Genomic DNA, 16,119 nt, shown 5'->3' on the forward strand with positions numbered 1-16,119 from the left:
GACACAAACAGGGAAATAAATCCCTTGCTTTTATTTAATTTCCCAGCGGTGAGAATTATAAAATTCCAACGCTGGAGCTTTCTCAGAGCAGGAATTGGAAATTATTTGGAAGATTCTGAACAGATGCTGAACTATGGAAAGGGATGTGACTGAAATGAGCCCCAACAGTAATACACCTTCAATCACTTCCAATAATCCGAGAGAGAGAGAGAGAGAAAGAGAGAGACAGAGACAGAGAGAGAGAGACAGAGAGACAGAGAGAGAGAGACAGAGAGAGACAGAGAAATAGCAATAACAGACTTATATACCATTTCACAGTGCTTCACAGCCCTCTCTAAGTGGTTTTACAGAGTCAGCCTATTGCCCCCAACAATCTGGGTCCTCATTGTAACAACCTTGGAAGGATGGAAGGCTGAGTCAACCTTGAGCTGGTGAGACTCGCGCTCCTGGCAGTCAGCAGAATTAGCCTGCAATACTTCCTTCTAGCTATTGCACCACTATGGCTCAGTGCAACAGCACTGAGACTTATATACCACTCTTTAGTGCTTTACAGCCCCTCTCTAAGTGGTTTTATAGAGTCAGCCTATTTCCCCCAACAATCTGGGTCCTCATTTTACCGATCTCAGAAGGTTGGAAGGCTGAGTTAACCTTGAGCCAGTGAGAATCGAACTGCCAAACTGCTGGCAGCCGGCAGTCAGCAGAATTAGCCTACAGCACTGCATTCTAACCACTGTGCCATCACAGCTGCACCAAAACAAATAAAAATGAATTTTCAAGTTTCCTGAGAATGAGGTAAAAACACAAAGGGAAGAAAGCAAATTGCGAGGCAGATAAAAGGCATCTCTTTGGGATATTATTATGCATCTTATTAAAAACTGTATGAAAAAAAGGCAGCAAGGATTCTTAATAGAGGGGAGTTGTTGTTTTGCCTGCCCTGATCTGAAACAGACAAGTTTGTAGAAATAGGTTAGAAACGGGAAAGGTTAAACTTTTCCTGCAAGGCAGGGATGATCAGGCAACAGCTCCGCCACTGAAACTGGCTTGACTTTTCTTTAAATGCAAACTTGGGACAAATTCCACCCTTTGGGGCTGCCATGGAATTGAATGATCAGTCAACATTCTGTGATGTTTTGCCCTGCAGTTTGCTGATACAAAATGTCAGAGGGAAATCTGAACAGAAAGGCCCATACATGTATTTCTGAAAAGAACCTACAGGTAGGAAGTTCTCCCAAATGATGCTTTTTGGATTTTCTCCCAAATAATGCAGAGCTAGAGGAAAGTGTAGAAAACAAATTTTAATGGGATTGTATCCTCATCATCTAGCATGAGAATAGCCAGTTTCCTTCTCCCTCAGCATCTTTGAAAGTTGAGATCTCAACATTCTGGACTGCTGGATATTTCAATTTATAGTTGGATCCCAAGGAACTAGAGAAAAATTGGTGATAATCACTTGAAACCTGAAAAGTTTAAATTAAAACTAGGCATAAACAGATCTGTGTAGTTCTATAATTCAGCATTGTTTGTGCAGGGTCGACCCAATGAACTCTTTCCCCAGTCTTGAATAATATCTCAAAAATTAAATAAATAATTAAATCCAGACTTTTGTTTCACACAAGTTTGGTAGCAGCAATCCCAAATTAAATTCTAGACAAACAAACAGTTACAATTTTTTTCCCTTTTTGCACAATAGATTCCCACCTTAGGAACCTCAGTTCTAAACCGAAACAGTTCCTCTCCCCTCTCTGCTTTTCAAAGAAGCACCTTCTAAAAAAGAAAGTCAAAACAGTGTGGAAACTGATTTCCTTTCTGCATGATAGCCAAGAAGCTGTGATAACACCTTTTAACTTTCTTGTAACCCTTGGCACCCTTAATTCACCCTCCCCCTTATGCCAACTGTGTGAGATAACACAATTGTAAATTATTTGGGTGAAATGTACAGTAAGCAAGGCATAAAACCCTGCATTGCAACATCCAGGAACTAAAACCAGCGAACTCATTCATTATTGTGTACAATATGACACAGTGATCTCATTTTTCCAGCTAAGAAAAAAAAAAAAAAAGAATTACTCGTTTTCTTCACACAAGTGTAGATGAAATCAGTAGGAGATAAATTGCTAGAATACTAGGAATTCTTTCAGGCAAAAGCAGTACAGTGGGGGTGGGGTAAACAAGGAGAAAGGGGATCCAGGATTGCAAATCTATTGTTTGACTTTAATATATTTTACAAAGACATGTGTGCGTATTCAAACTTTAGCATTTCAGGGAAGTCAGAAATAAGCACTGTTGCCACAGAACCTGTTCTGCTGCTCCAGGTATTTTCTTACTTCTTGGGTGTCCTTTAACATCTGCTAAAACCAGCACTTGTAAAATCTGGCTGAAGCCTTTAGAGCTGCGTTTTGCCTGAATTGCACCTCCCGAAGCAGCTTGCTTCAATCCTGATCCTGTTTTGAAAAACAAGGTCTTATTTTTGAAACACACAAAAAGCATCAAAGATCGGAGAGTGCTTCTGAGCTCATGCAGAGGCACTTTTCTATCATGGTTGGGGTGATTGTCACCTATCCAGGAATGTCAAAGGTCCTTCATTGTAAATCTGGGCTTCTCACTTGCAGCTCAAGGAAAAGGTCCAGGAACGGATGAGACGATGGCTTTTCCATTGCCCTAATGACCTAGTGATGGACCACAATCCCCAAGACGAGAAGAACCGATCTGTTCTCCAAAGTTCACCAGGTGTAGCAAAACAGAATCTTTTGTTGTATAAGGCAGTTGAGTCCTAGTAGTTAAAACCTAGAGCATGGGACAGCTTGCATGCCAGTAGTCCAGAAGTAGTCATATGCTGCTAGAAACAAAAATGGAGCTGAGCTCTGCTGAACCCATGTCCTATTTCAATAAGTTCCTTCCTCTGCTTTGCAGAAATAAAGTAAAATATTCCACTCGACTCAAGCCCGAACTGCCTTTTTTGGAGCACCCATCAGCTTCCTTTATCCCCACTGACTTCTTCTCTGATGTACATCCAATGCTCCATGATGTTCTTGGTCATTAAGGGGTGTTTCTCTTTCTCCTTGAAAGAAACAGCTCTGTCCCGTTTTCTTTTATTCAGCGCAACACACTTGGAGTTGCCATGCACGATAGGCATGTGCAGCAGGCACAAAGGCCTAGGAGCGCTGACAAGAGGGTGGACAACCGGGAATGGCGCTCATATTTGATAGCTCTCTTGACCTCCTCATTGGACTGTGAAATGTAATCCGTGGTGTGCAGCATGTTGTACTCAATACTGTTGAGGACTTCTTGTTGTTCCAAAACCAGGATCTCCAAGTGCAAGAAGAGAGAATGAAGCTCACCGATCTGGGCCTCCAAGTCAAGGAGCTGCTGGTGCCGCACCTGGGCCATGGCGAGGTGCTGCTTGGCTTTGAGCACTTCCAAGTCCTGGCCAACAATGCGCGGCATTGTAGGGCTCTCCACCAGTTGCTTGATGTCCTCCTCTTGGAGATGCAAGCCTGCCAGTTCTGTCTGTCTCTGGATCTGCTCCTTCAGCTTCTCCACATAGTGGGTTTCCTTGGCATAATGGTGACTGATGATCTCACGGTAGCGGTTAACCAGCACGGAGAACTGGCAACAGCGAATGCGGCTGATGGCCAGGCTCTTAACCCCATCCTTGGCCATGGTCTCCTGGATGTCACTGAGCCTTGGCTGGAGAACCTTCGCTTCTCTAGTGAAAGTGTCCTTCATGGCACTCAGCTCTTTTTTCTCCTCCCCAATGCTCACTTCGGTGGTGCAGCAAAGCACCTGTTCCTGTTTCTTGGCGATGTTCTCAGAGGATTGCTCCAACTTATCCAGAGCCCAGGAGAGGCTGGTTATTTCTTGGAGGACCTTACTCATGGGACTGCTCTCGTCTTCTTGGAAAGCAGGGTTATCAAAGGAGAAGATCTCCTCCAGATCCAGAGAGTCCTCGTTCTCGTCCATGCGTCTCCTCAGTTCCTCCAGCCGGTCCTTCATCTCCTTGATGCTTGAAGCATTTGCAGGAAAGGAAGTGAGCCAGATCCACCCATCGGCTTTGAGGAAAAAAAATTTTTAAGCAACTCCAGAAATGTTTTGCGTCAATCTGAGCTGCTGGGGCTGAGAAGCCGGGAGAAAAAGAATTTTAAAAAAAAAGAAGAAAAGCAAGCTCTTCCCTCCCTCCTCCAGCTATTGCAAATATTGACTGTGGCAATTCGCTTCTCAGCCAGCATTTTACCCGGCATCACATGGCCAACTCTGACCGGCTGGACAACATTCCATGCCAAGGGTGGGTGGCACCAAGCCCAAGAAGGAGAACAGAAGCTGCCAAAACGAATCTTCTGAGAACCAGTCGGAAGAAATGACAACCCCAAAGAGACGTTTTGAAGCAGGGGGGCGGGAGCCAACTTCAAAGGTGACCCTACAAATTCCTCTTGTCCATAGCAGATCTTGACCCTTAGAACTATGGGCGTGTGCAATTCATGTGACCGATCATGCAGGAGGATGTTTCCTTTGGTGGAATATATCAGGTTTTCAACCGAATATGCTCTGCTTGCTTTAAAACAAAACTCCCAAAACAAAACAAAGCAAAAATCCAACCCCAAAACAAGTAGTTAGGACCTTTTGGGAGGAAGAAATTAGATTCTTTGAAATAGTATAGATTCCCCTGCTTGAGCAGGAGGCTGGACTAGAAGACCTCCAACGTCTCTTCCAGTTCTTATTCTATTCTATTCTATTCTATTCTGGTCTATTCTATTCTATTCTATTCTATTCTATTCTATTCTATTCTATTCTGGTCTGGTCTATTCTATTCTATTCTATTCTATTCTATTCTATTCTATTCTGGTCTGGTCTATTCTATTCTGTTCTATTCTATTCTATTCTATTCTATTCTTCATTGCAATATTCTAGTCTAGTCTAGTCTTCTATTTTGTTCTGTTCTGTTCTGTTCTATTCTACTCTATTCTATTCTATTCTATTCTTATTATTCTTGTTCTATTCTATCCTATCCTATCCTATCCTATCCTATCCTATCCTATCCTCCTCTGTGCCCATGCCTAAAATTTGTGCAAACTGTCCTTTCCCAAATGTCTTCAGGAGTTGTAGCTGGTGTTTCATCATTGGGGTTTTTTTAAAGAAGAGACTGGCCAGTCGCTTGTCTGAAATGGTCTAGGGTTTCCTGCTTGAGCAGGGGGTTAGACTAGAAGACCTCCAAGGTCCCTTCTAGCTACATTCTGATGGGTTGAATCGACTGGTAAATAACTAGGCCTCGTTCAAACCAGGCGGTACGAAGATTGAGATACAGGTAGCTCTCAATTTACAACCACAACGGCACCCAACATTTCTGTTGCTAAGTGAGTGCTAAGTTGTTAAGTGAGTTTTGTCCTGTTTTACAACCTTTCCAGCGATGATTGCTAAGTGAATCTCTGCAGTTAGTAACCCAGTTGTTAAGTGAACTTGGCTCCCCCATGGACTTTGCTTGTCAGAAGGTCACAAAAGGGGGTCACATGAGCCCTGGAACACTGCAACCATCATAAATATGAGTCAGTTGTCAAAAGTCTGAATTTTGACCACCTGTCCATGGGGATGCTACGACGGTCATAAGTGTGAAAACGGCCATAACTCACTCTTGAAGTTGTGACTTCAAACAGTCACGAAATGAATCGTTGTTAGTCAAGGATTACCTGTACTAGGGGAGGACTGGAGAGTCGTAACTAAGCCATGAAAACACGTTGGGTGACTTTGGAGCCAAGACAATCTTCAAACCAGGATGGTTACTTCCACAGTAACACGGAGGGGAAATCCCAAATTACTTTCCGCTGATGGGGGAAAGGTGTGATATGCATCTCTCTCTTCTTTTTTTTGCAATACTTTTTTTATTTTTATATTTTAAAAAATATCTCTTTAGGTCAGTGGTGGCTAACCTTTTCGGGCTCCTGTGCCAAAAATTGCGCGCGTGTTAGCACACGCACACTCGTGTGCAATGAGCCTCCCCACACCCCCTGCGCATGCGCGCCCAATGCCCCCTGCCACCCCCCGCCACCCACTTACATACACTGCGCCTCACAGCTGATTTTTCAGCTGGTTTGAGGCCTTTTTCGGCCTCCCAGAGGCTTTTCAGGTTGAATTATAGGCCCGTGTCATCACTTCCGGTATTACAGGAAGTGACAAAATGGGCCTATAATTCAACCTGAAAAGCCTTGCAGAGGCTTTTTCCAAGCCTCTGAGAGGCCGAAAAAGGCCTGAAACCAGCACATAAATAAGCTGGGAGGCACGCGCATGTGCAGTGAGGTAAGTTTGCCTGTGGCTTGTGTGCCGGCACAAATGGCTCTGCATGGCACTTCTGGCATGTGTGCCATAGTTTTGCCATCACAGCTTTAGGTGAACAATGTGGTTCCAGATTTTTACATTTCCGTACAAACATGACCATAATTACAGATTCAGCTTTCGTATCCAATTTGACACCATATTATGACTTTTTTTTTCATTTTTCTTTAAATATTCTCATCCCTCATTCGTTACACACATTCCCTTGTTTTCTCACGTCGGTCACATTTGCAAGTTTTATGTGTGATACACATCTTAACAGCCGTGTAAAAGGGAAGAGCTTTGGAAAGGCAGAGGGGTGCTACTTTTGTCTCGCTTTGACTTATGGTGAAATGTGCCATGGGGCCCCTGTGCTTTGTGAACAATGGCTTACTGTGTAGCATTAGGAGGGAACTCCCTCTTCCGTGGCTTGTTCAACAAATCACCATCAAAACTCAACGCAGCAGACCAACCCATCTTATCAGTGGTGGAATTCAAGGTTTTTTTTTACTACCAGTTCTGTGGGCATGGCTTGGTGGGGGTGGCAGGGGATGGATATTGCAAAATCCCCATTCCCACCCCACCCCTGGGGGAAGGTTACTGCAAAATCTCCATTCCCTCCCCGCCCCACTAACCTGCTTTCCAGCTCCATTCTCCTGTGCAGGGCAACAAAAGAAGACCCAGCTGATCATCTGGGACTCAATGTGAGGCCCATTGAATGATGAATAGATGGTGGGGCAGGACCAGTCAGAGGTGGTATTGGCTGGTTCTCCGAACTACTCAAAATTTCCGCTACTGGTTCTCCAGAACTGGTCAGAACCTGCTGAATGCCACCTCTGCATCTTATCCAAGGAATTCACAAAAACCCATAGATAGATAGGTAGATGAAAGAAGAAAGAAAAGGAAGGAAGGAAGGAAGGAAGGAAGGAAGGAAGGAAGGAAGGAAGGAAGGAAAGAAAGAAAGAAAGAAAGAAAGAAAGAAAGAAAGAAAGAAAGAAAGAAAGAAAGAAAGAAAGAAAGAAAGAAAGAAAGAAAGAAAGAGAAAAAGATAAAAAAATTAATGCTGAGTCACTATTGGGAAGAAATTGCAGATAGTGTCTCCTTGACTTCCAGCAGCTGACGGTGTGTAGTTTTAGCTTCTGAAGGCTTCAGCACACACACACACACACACACACACACAAACACACAAGGTCTTGAGGGTAATGTGCCATAATTAGCTTGCAAACTATCCAGATTAGCCCCTGGGTAGCACCAAAGAGGGACTTCTGTAATGGCAAACCTTAGCAAAGAGGAGGAAGGCAGGGGTGGGCTTCAAAAAATTTAGCAACAGGTTCTCTGCCCAGTTGCTGGGTGGGCGTGAGCATGGTGGGCGTGGCCTAATCGGCCTCCTGCACCACAGCGGAGGGGAGTTTTTGCCCTTCCTGGGCTCCGGAGGTTCTCTGGATGCTAGAAACAGGCCCATTTCCGGCCTTCCCAAACTTCCAGGAGGCCTGTTATTTTGCCCTCCTTGAGCCTCCATTTGCGCCCTGCACTTGCCTGCATCCAAATAGGCCACGTGGTGACTCCGGGGAAAGGAGGGGGGTCCAGCCAGGAGTGGGATTTGGGGGTCCTCCGAACTGCCCAGAATCTTAGCTAGGGGCTCCCCCGAACCCCTGCAAACCCCCAGCAGCCCCACCCCTGGAAGAAGGGCTTCAGCCTAAGGCCAGTAGTCTCCAATCTTGGCCGAAAGCTGGCTGAGGAATTCTGGGAGTTGAAGTCCACAAGTCTTAAAATGACCACAGTTGGAAACTCCTGGCCTAGACCAGGGACAGATAAGAGGCAGCTGAGCCCTCAGTAGGAATGGAAATGTGGCCCATGTCTCAGAAGGGACTCTCCTTGGTTTCTTGGACTGTAAAGGTAAACAGGAGAGAGATGTACTTACAGATGTTCAGGTGGTCCTAATTGAGTCCAAAATTTCTATTTTCTGAGCAAGACATGGGTTAAGTGAGCGTTGCCCCATTTTACAACCTTTCTCACCCAAGTTGTTAAGTGAATTACCTCAGTGGTTGGCTCAGTAACATGGTTGTTATAACTGAATCCAGTTTCCCCTTTGAATTTGCTCATCAGAAGGTCGCAAAAGGGGATCGTGTGACCCCGGGGACACTTCAACTGTCACAAATAGGAACCAGGAACCAAATGTCTGGATTTTGATGTATCTTAGATTAACAGACTTGGAAGGGACCTTCTAGGTCATCTAATCCAACCATCTGCCCAAGTAGGAGACCCTACACCGTTGCTGACAGAGGGCAGTCCAGTCTCTTCTTGAAAGTCTCAAGTGATGAAGTTCCTAAATCCTCCAAAGGCAACTTCTGTTCCATGGGTTGATTGTTCTCACGGTCAGAAAATTCCTCCTTATTTCCAGGTTGACGTTCTCCTTGTTCAGTTTCTATCCATCATTCCTTGTCTGGCCTTTGGGTGCTTTCCAATCTTTAGGATTTCCAGGACCTAATTCCAAGCAAAAACACCTAGAAAACAAGTCAAATAATGAAATAAAGAGGGATGGGAAGGAAGACGAATAAGAGACATAGGAAGTATACCCAGCGTCAGACATAAAGATCTCAAGTGCCTATATGCTAATGAGCAAAGTCTGGGGAACAAACAGGGTGAACTCGAACTACTAATACATGAAGGCAGATATGATATAGTTGGAATAACAGAAATTTGGTGGGATGAAACCCATGAATGGAACATACTGGTAGAAGGATACAAACTGTTAATAAAAAAAAACAGACCCCATAAAAGAGGAGGTGCAGCTGTTGTACTGTATGTAAAGAACCACTATGTTGCTACAAAAATGCATGAAACCAAAGACGAAAACCTTGTAGTATATGGGTCAATATAAAAGAAGCAAGGAATGGCATGGCCATAGTTAAGGAAGCCAAAGTTCTAACAACAAAGTTAGAACTAGAATTTCTGGGTGTGCTTTTAATCGGGATTACTTGTGAGGCCGACACCTCTACCTATGGCATGAACTATTGCAGTCTAGATGTGATAGTCCTGACCAACTGTTTAGAAACCACAGATGTTTCAAACAGGACGTTTCTTGGGTCCAAAGGGAAGGGAGAATGAGAATTCGGGCACGTCTGCTTTACTTAAAAGGCCTCAGTTAAAAAGAATATGCCAGTTCCATTTTTCAATGCTAAGAAATGTGAATTAGGGGCCAAGGGGTCAGGAGTGAAGACGATGCAGCCATCCAGGTGACAACTCATTCATTGCTCACCTGTGGCTGCTGTCTTGATTGGAGTTGCTGGTTCTGTGGGTCCTCCCTGATTTGAAACTATATATAAACTGTCACCACAAAGCAAACAGGTTACCTTTCCCACCTGACGTAAGAGCGCATGACAAGAATCAGCTTCCTCTTCTGAGTAGGATTCCTTTGCTTATCTAAATGTGTGTAATGGCCACAAGGAACAATGTGCAGCCATTCATTTCTAGAATGCCACTAAGTCCCGGAACAAAATGTTGGCAGATTTCCAGTGGTTTAACACTTTAAATCCCAAGCTCTGATTTCCTTTAGGGTGGACAGTAAACTCTCCAGGTTACTGATGCAAACTTAGCACACCGTAGGATTGCGTTCTCTCTCTCTCTCTCTCTCCCTCTCTCTCTCCTTTCCATCTGTCCATCTCTGTGATGACCCGGGGCGTGACACAAAAACAACACAGTCACAAAAGTAGAATAAATTCCCTTTAATGCTTCCAACTTGGGCCCCAATGTCCAATTATCCTTGGCTTGATATCAAACTCTTCCAAAAACAGTCTACGAAGAGAGTAAATGCAGTCTGAACCAAAAGTAAAGATAATTAGAAATTAAAAAACCCAACACAAACCACATTGGAGTCATTAACACAGCAGGCCAGGATGATAAATTGCAGACTTCCACAAGATAACGTAGCAACCACGGTTGGGAAGACCCCAAAACCCAGATAAGCCTCGAACAAGGTAAAGCATGCTTTGCTTCCAGCAAAGAACTATTTAAAATGCCCCACTTATATCCTGTTCTCCCAGCTGCAATTAATGAAAGGGATCAGGGCCTTTTCTTCTCCTGTAAGACACATTGCTCCCTTCTCCGTTCCTCCCTGCGTGCCCTAGGATGAAGACGGGGTGGCCCTGGGTCTTCCTCTGAATGTCCAGCCAGACTGTGCCCTCCCGTCATTTCTTCCACAGCCACCGGAGCCACACTCCCACTCCCTGTCAGCTGCTCAATCTCCCCCTCAGAATCGGACTTCAACAAGGGCATGACACTCTCCCTCTCTCTCTCCCTCTTCCTCTCCATCTCCCTCTTCCTCTCCATCTGTCTCTCTCTCTCCCTTTCTCTGTCTTTCTCCTTTTTCTCTTTCTGTCAATCTCTTTTTGTCTTCCTTCTGTCTCTTTCTCTGTCTTTCTGTCTCTCTCTCTCTCGCTGTGTGTGTGTGTCTCTCTCAGTAAAATACAGTGATACTATCAAACTCACGTGGATAGTTTATTGCTCTATTTATTGCTTGCTATATCATATTCAATAACCAAATCGTGGGTCCTGCATGCAAAGTGTTATATAAAACTCTGGAGCAGAATATGAGCTGATGGTTATTAAACAAGTCCAATCTTTTTTTTTCTTGAATAAATGTAAGGTTGAAAGAAATATAAACGACATACGTATCCTTTCTTTTTAGTCCTCATTTGGCTGGGGATGTCTTTCAATAAAGGAGAATACAGTGGTATCTTAGTACTCATCATTAATTGGCTCCAGGAGGTATGATGAGTATGAATACCAAACAAAATTTTCCCATAAGGAATAATGTAGTGAATCACAAGACAGTAGACACTGAGACGTTCTAGTTTGTGTGTTGAGTAGCAAACGAACAATGAGCCCTGGGACAAAATTTTAGCATCAATGTGCATTGAGTACTAAATTCTATGAGTTTCGAAGCAGTTGAGGACCAAGATACCATTGTAAAGTAAAAAGGTTTGATGGTATTTAACTATCAGGAACATAAGGCTGGGCTAGACAGTATGTCCACGTTATATACAATAAATCTATGTGCTGGATAGGAGAGAAAAATGACTTAATGGCAACAAATTCAAAAATATAATCTTTTAAAGAAGGGACTGGACAACTATTTGTCTAAAATGCCACGGGGGCTCCTGCTTGAACAGGAGGTTGAAGATCTCTCTTCCAACTCTGTTATTCTATTAATCAGACAAATTGAGGCTGAATTTAACAGGGGTCGAGGGCCTGTCAGGACGAGTGACAACGGTGATATCAAGTATGTGAGGAAAAGATCTGGCAGGGGTGTGCGTCTTTTTGTGTATTAATACTGCCTTAAGGGTTACTCAGTTCAGTATAGAAATGGCTAGTATATACTGTTATATAAAAGTAAAAAAGTTGAGTTGTAATGTTATCTTCTACTGTGCTAAATTGTTGGAAATTAGTGCCTTTTTAGCAATAGCAATAGCACTTAGACTTATATACTACTTCACGGTGCTTTACAGCTCTCTCTAAGCAGTTTTACAGAGTCAGCCTGTTGCCCGCAACAATTTTGGGTCCTCATTTTACCCACCTCGGAAGGATGGAAGACTGAGTCAACCTTGAGCCGGGTGAGATTTGAACTGCCAAATTGCAGGCAGCCAGCAGTCATCAGAAGTAGCCTGCAGTACTGCACTCTAACCACTGCGCCACCATGGCTTTTTCTTTCCTTTTCCCTCTTTGCACCATATTTTCTCTTTCTTTTCTCTTCCCCTACTTTTATATTACTTTTTAAAAAATTTCTCTTTGTATTTTATAAACTAATAAAACTGAGAGAGAAAGGGGGAGAAAGGGAAAGAGAGAGTGAATGAAAGAGAGAGAAAGAGAGAGAATGAAAGAGAGAGAAAGAGACAGAATAAAGAGAGAGAGAGAGACAATGAGAGAGAATGAAAAAGAGAGAGAAAGAGAGAATGAAAGAGATAGAGAAAGAGAGAGAGAGAAAGAGAGAGAGAGAATGAAAGAGAGAGAGAGAGAATGAAAGAGAGAAAGAGAAAGAGAGAGAGAGAAAGAAAGAAAGAGAGAGAATGAAAGAGAGAGAGAGAATGAAAGAGAGAAAGAGAAAGAGAGAGAGAGAGACTGTGTTCATGTGTTTTTCAGCTACGATAACCCACATCTCATTTAAAAGGACTGACATCAATATTTCAAATGTTTGTAGCTCACTAAATCAAATTAAAATGAAGCCTATTGCTTTCTTGGTAGGTTGATCAGTGGGATTTAATGTTCCTCCATTGGGCAGGTGGTTAGCTTATTTTAATGATTCAAAAGATTAGTTTCGCTGCAGCCTAATTCGCTTCATGTTATTACTGTCTCTCCATTTTGGAAAGGGAAAAAATGGAATTATCCCTTGTTTTACAGTGGTAAAAGATCAGGCAGCACATCTGACATTAAGCTAAATCTTGCATTCCTATATTGCTGGTATTTCTAAAAAATAATATCAGCATTGAAAATTGGAGAACCAGACAAATCAGTTTAAATGCCCTGGATATGACACAGCGATTCCCACTCTCATTTTTGTAATTAGATTTTAGCATCATTAGCAAAAACGTAGAAATCACAGCATTTCTCACGATCTTTGTCATCTTCAGTGACAGCTAAACTGGTTTTTGTTTTGTGCAAAAAGAACTTTAAAAATTAATTTATTCAGAACCAAAGTCTGGCTATTGTGATGAATGAAGCCAGAGTTCCTTTACGGAACTATTTCAGTCTTCTTTCTAGAAAATGTTAATATGTTTGAAAACAATTTTTTTAAAAACAGGGAAAATGTCTTTAGGGAAGGGAAGCCTCTGCATTTCATTTTCGGGTGGATTTTCCCAAAGATTAAGGAGGCAAATTGATTTCCAAAGCACAAGAAGGCAGGACAAGAAGCAATGGATGGAAACTAACCAAGGAGAGAAGCAGCATAGAACTAATCAGCTAGAAGAACTGCTTGCCTTTAGAGGTTGTGGGGTGCTTCATCAGTGGAGGTTTTTTTTAAAAAGACAGGACACCCACATGTCTGAAATGGTATAGGGTCTCCTGATTGAGCAGAGGGTTGGACTAGAAGACCTCCAAGGTCCCTCCCAGCTCTATTCTGATTGATTGATCTTTACCTTAATTTGTTCAAACTCTCACTCATCTTCTTCTGTTAGCATCCCTCACTCCAGAAGAAACAAGAAGTCTCTTGTTCTTTAGGTTATTAGTTGTTATTAATTTAGAAGTTTCCTAGAAATTTGTCTGGAATGGTATGGCGTCTCAAGCAGGGGGTTGGTCTTGATGACCACCAAGGTCCATCCCAACTCTGTTATTCTATTCTATTCTATTCTATTCTATTCTATTCTATTCTATTCTATTCTATTCTATTCTATTCTATTCTATTTTATTCTATCATTCTTATTCTTATTATTCTTATTCCTATTCTGCTCTACTCTATTCTTCTTATTCCTGTTTCTGTTCTGTTCTACTCTACTCTGCTCTATTTTTCCTATCCTATCCTATCCTATTCTATTCTATTCTATTCTATTCTATTCTATTCTATTCTATTCTATTCTATTCTATTCTATTCTTTAAAAAGATAAAGAAAAACCCATTATTGCTTTAAGAAGTTAAAAAGATGAAAAGGGATTGTCAAAGATGGACTGATGGATGAAGATTTTTAAACATCCATCTATTTAGGTGTCTCATACATGTACATATAATGATGGTGTGAACTATTTACACTGCTTTATTTAATGTAGATACTGGTGTCACAACAGCCATCATTCCTCGTGGTTGTTTATCCATCTGGAATCTGCCTATCATTTTGCACATCTCAAAGAAAGGGAGAAAATGGGGGAATAGGACAGTAAAAAGTGACTCCCCAATACCTATTTTTAAAAAAGGTAAAACAGTCCCTGCAGATTTTATTTCACTAGTTGTTCCCAACTATAGGAGCAGTGCTCATCTCCATTTCAAGGCCATTGAGCCAAATGTCTGAAAACATTTCTGCAGTCATGTGGCCAGCATGATGTCATGGAGCACTCTTACCTTCCCACCCAAGTGGTACCTATTTATCTACTCGCATTTGCATGCTTTCGAACTGCTAGAGAGGCAGGAATTGGGGCAAGGAACAGGGATGGGATACGACAGGGTTAACTACCGGTTTGGGATTTACGAGCTTCCCTGCAGGCTGCGAGCCACGCGCCTGTAAATCGTCATCAGCAGGCTGCATGCAGAGAAGCAGCCTTTGAAACAGCCCTCTTTTCCTGCTTTTTTAACTGCAGCTGTGCCTCGTTCGGCAGCTGAAGTTGAAAAATTAGGAAATAAAGATCAGGTAAGAGCCCGGATGGGTGGGGGGGTGGGCAAAAACATCAGCAGACATAGAACCGGTTCTATGTCTGCTGCTCTTCAGAGCTACTGGTTCTATAGAGGTGGACAGAACCGGTAGAAACCCACTCCTGAGCTTACCCCATCTTGCAGCACTCGGGTCTTGAACCTGAGCTGCCAGCTTTCCAGCCAAGAAGGCCAGCAATTTAACCGCCCAGCCACCATGCCGCTCCCTTCCCCCAATACCTATGGCCTGCTTAAAATGCTCTTGTGATAAAATATTCACAGCAAACTAATGTCAGCATTCCAGAAAACCTCAACTCCAATAAATAACTCCGAGACAGACATGTTCTCAAAGTTTCCTTTTATTAGAGTAGTAAACTGGCACATCAGGGAAATCCCGAATCTGAAAGTTCTGGGTTTCCCTCCAATAATAAAAAAAAAAAAAATTACAAATCCACCCCCTGCACCCATCATTCTATCACATGTCCCAATCACCATCTGTCACCATCTGCACCCATCATTCCGTCACATGTCCCGATCACCATCACATGTCCCAATCACCCTCCGAGGGGTTGAGACGTCCCCTCAACCACTCCTCACCCAGGTGCAGAAATAACATGACCTTGACTTAGAAGAAGAATGCTATTATGTCTAACCACATACGCTCCACAAAATTCCTCCCTCCCATTTTCCCAGGCTCAAGGAAGTGGCAGCATGGAAGCTTCTGGTGCTAATATGGCTTCCAAAGCTGACAATTAAATTGGCCCTGAGTTATTTAGGGCCAGTAAATCTTTTTCCTTCGCCATTTTCCTAAACCTTGCCAGACCCCTCTCTAAAACGGTGAAGTTTTTCTTCACATTCCTCCTGTTCATTTCGACGATCAGTTTTATAGCCCATTTTCCTGTTTTGGAATGTGTAACTAATTCAAAGAAATATCCCAAAGCACTTGTAGTTTAATTAGGTCACCTGCTCTGGAAAAAGTGCAGGTAAATCATTGACAGAAACTCAGAATGAATGAGTCACTCTCTGACATCATTTGGAACAACAAGTGGGCAAGTGGAGAACTTACTGATCCAGAACACAAAACATTTTGTCCGTCAGGTCTGGAATACAGAAAAGGAACGAGAACATTGAAACTTTTGTTAATTAGCAAATCTTTAACGAGATGAAACATTGAAATTCCTTCATGGTTGTATGAAGGCACTGTGCCTTCCATTGGCTTTTTTCCCAAGGGCAAATAGTTTTTAGTTCAGCTGATTGTGGTCCATTCTGACCACTTCTGATTTCACTGCTGATTCTACAGTGTGACCAGTCCTTCTTGTATCCCTAAAAAGTTCAGATAGATAGATAGATGATTGATAGATAGATAGATAGATAGATAGATAGATAGATAGATAGATAGATAGATAGATGAAAGAAGAAAGGCAGAAAGGCAGAAAGGCAGAAAGGCAGAAAGGCAGAAAGGCAGAAAGGCAGAAAGAAAGAAAGAAAGAA

The 16,119-nt window shown here is 42.7% G+C and overlaps 1 protein-coding gene across 5 annotated transcripts; it reads right to left on the minus strand.

The window, feature by feature from the left end:
* Positions 1-1,280: 1,280 nt before the first annotated feature.
* Positions 1,281-9,621, minus strand: LOC113416638 (syntaxin-3-like). Of its 5 annotated transcripts, none has more exons than XM_087972065.1 (4): positions 9,560-9,621; positions 8,338-8,804; positions 6,936-7,142; positions 1,281-4,049 (listed from the first exon to the last, which is right to left on the minus strand). In XM_087972065.1, exon 4 carries the CDS (start codon positions 3,991-3,993, stop codon positions 3,094-3,096), a length of 900 nt encoding a protein of 299 aa, XP_087828191.1. In that variant the 5' UTR covers positions 3,994-4,049; positions 6,936-7,142; positions 8,338-8,804; positions 9,560-9,621; the 3' UTR covers positions 1,281-3,093. The 5 variants fall into 5 exon arrangements, with proteins under 5 accessions (XP_087828191.1, XP_087828190.1, XP_087828192.1 ...); XM_087972064.1 differs by having other exon boundaries at positions 8,222-8,804; XM_087972066.1 differs by lacking the exon at positions 9,560-9,621 and adding an exon at positions 9,300-9,546 and having other exon boundaries at positions 8,222-8,804.
* Positions 9,622-16,119: the final 6,498 nt, after the last annotated feature.

The sequence above is a fragment of the Notechis scutatus genome, chromosome 10, assembly GCF_049901735.1.
Source record: "Notechis scutatus isolate UNSWTSFEM ecotype Mainland chromosome 10, rNotScu1.2, whole genome shotgun sequence".
In the NCBI taxonomy this organism is placed as follows: Eukaryota; Metazoa; Chordata; class Lepidosauria; order Squamata; family Elapidae; genus Notechis; species Notechis scutatus.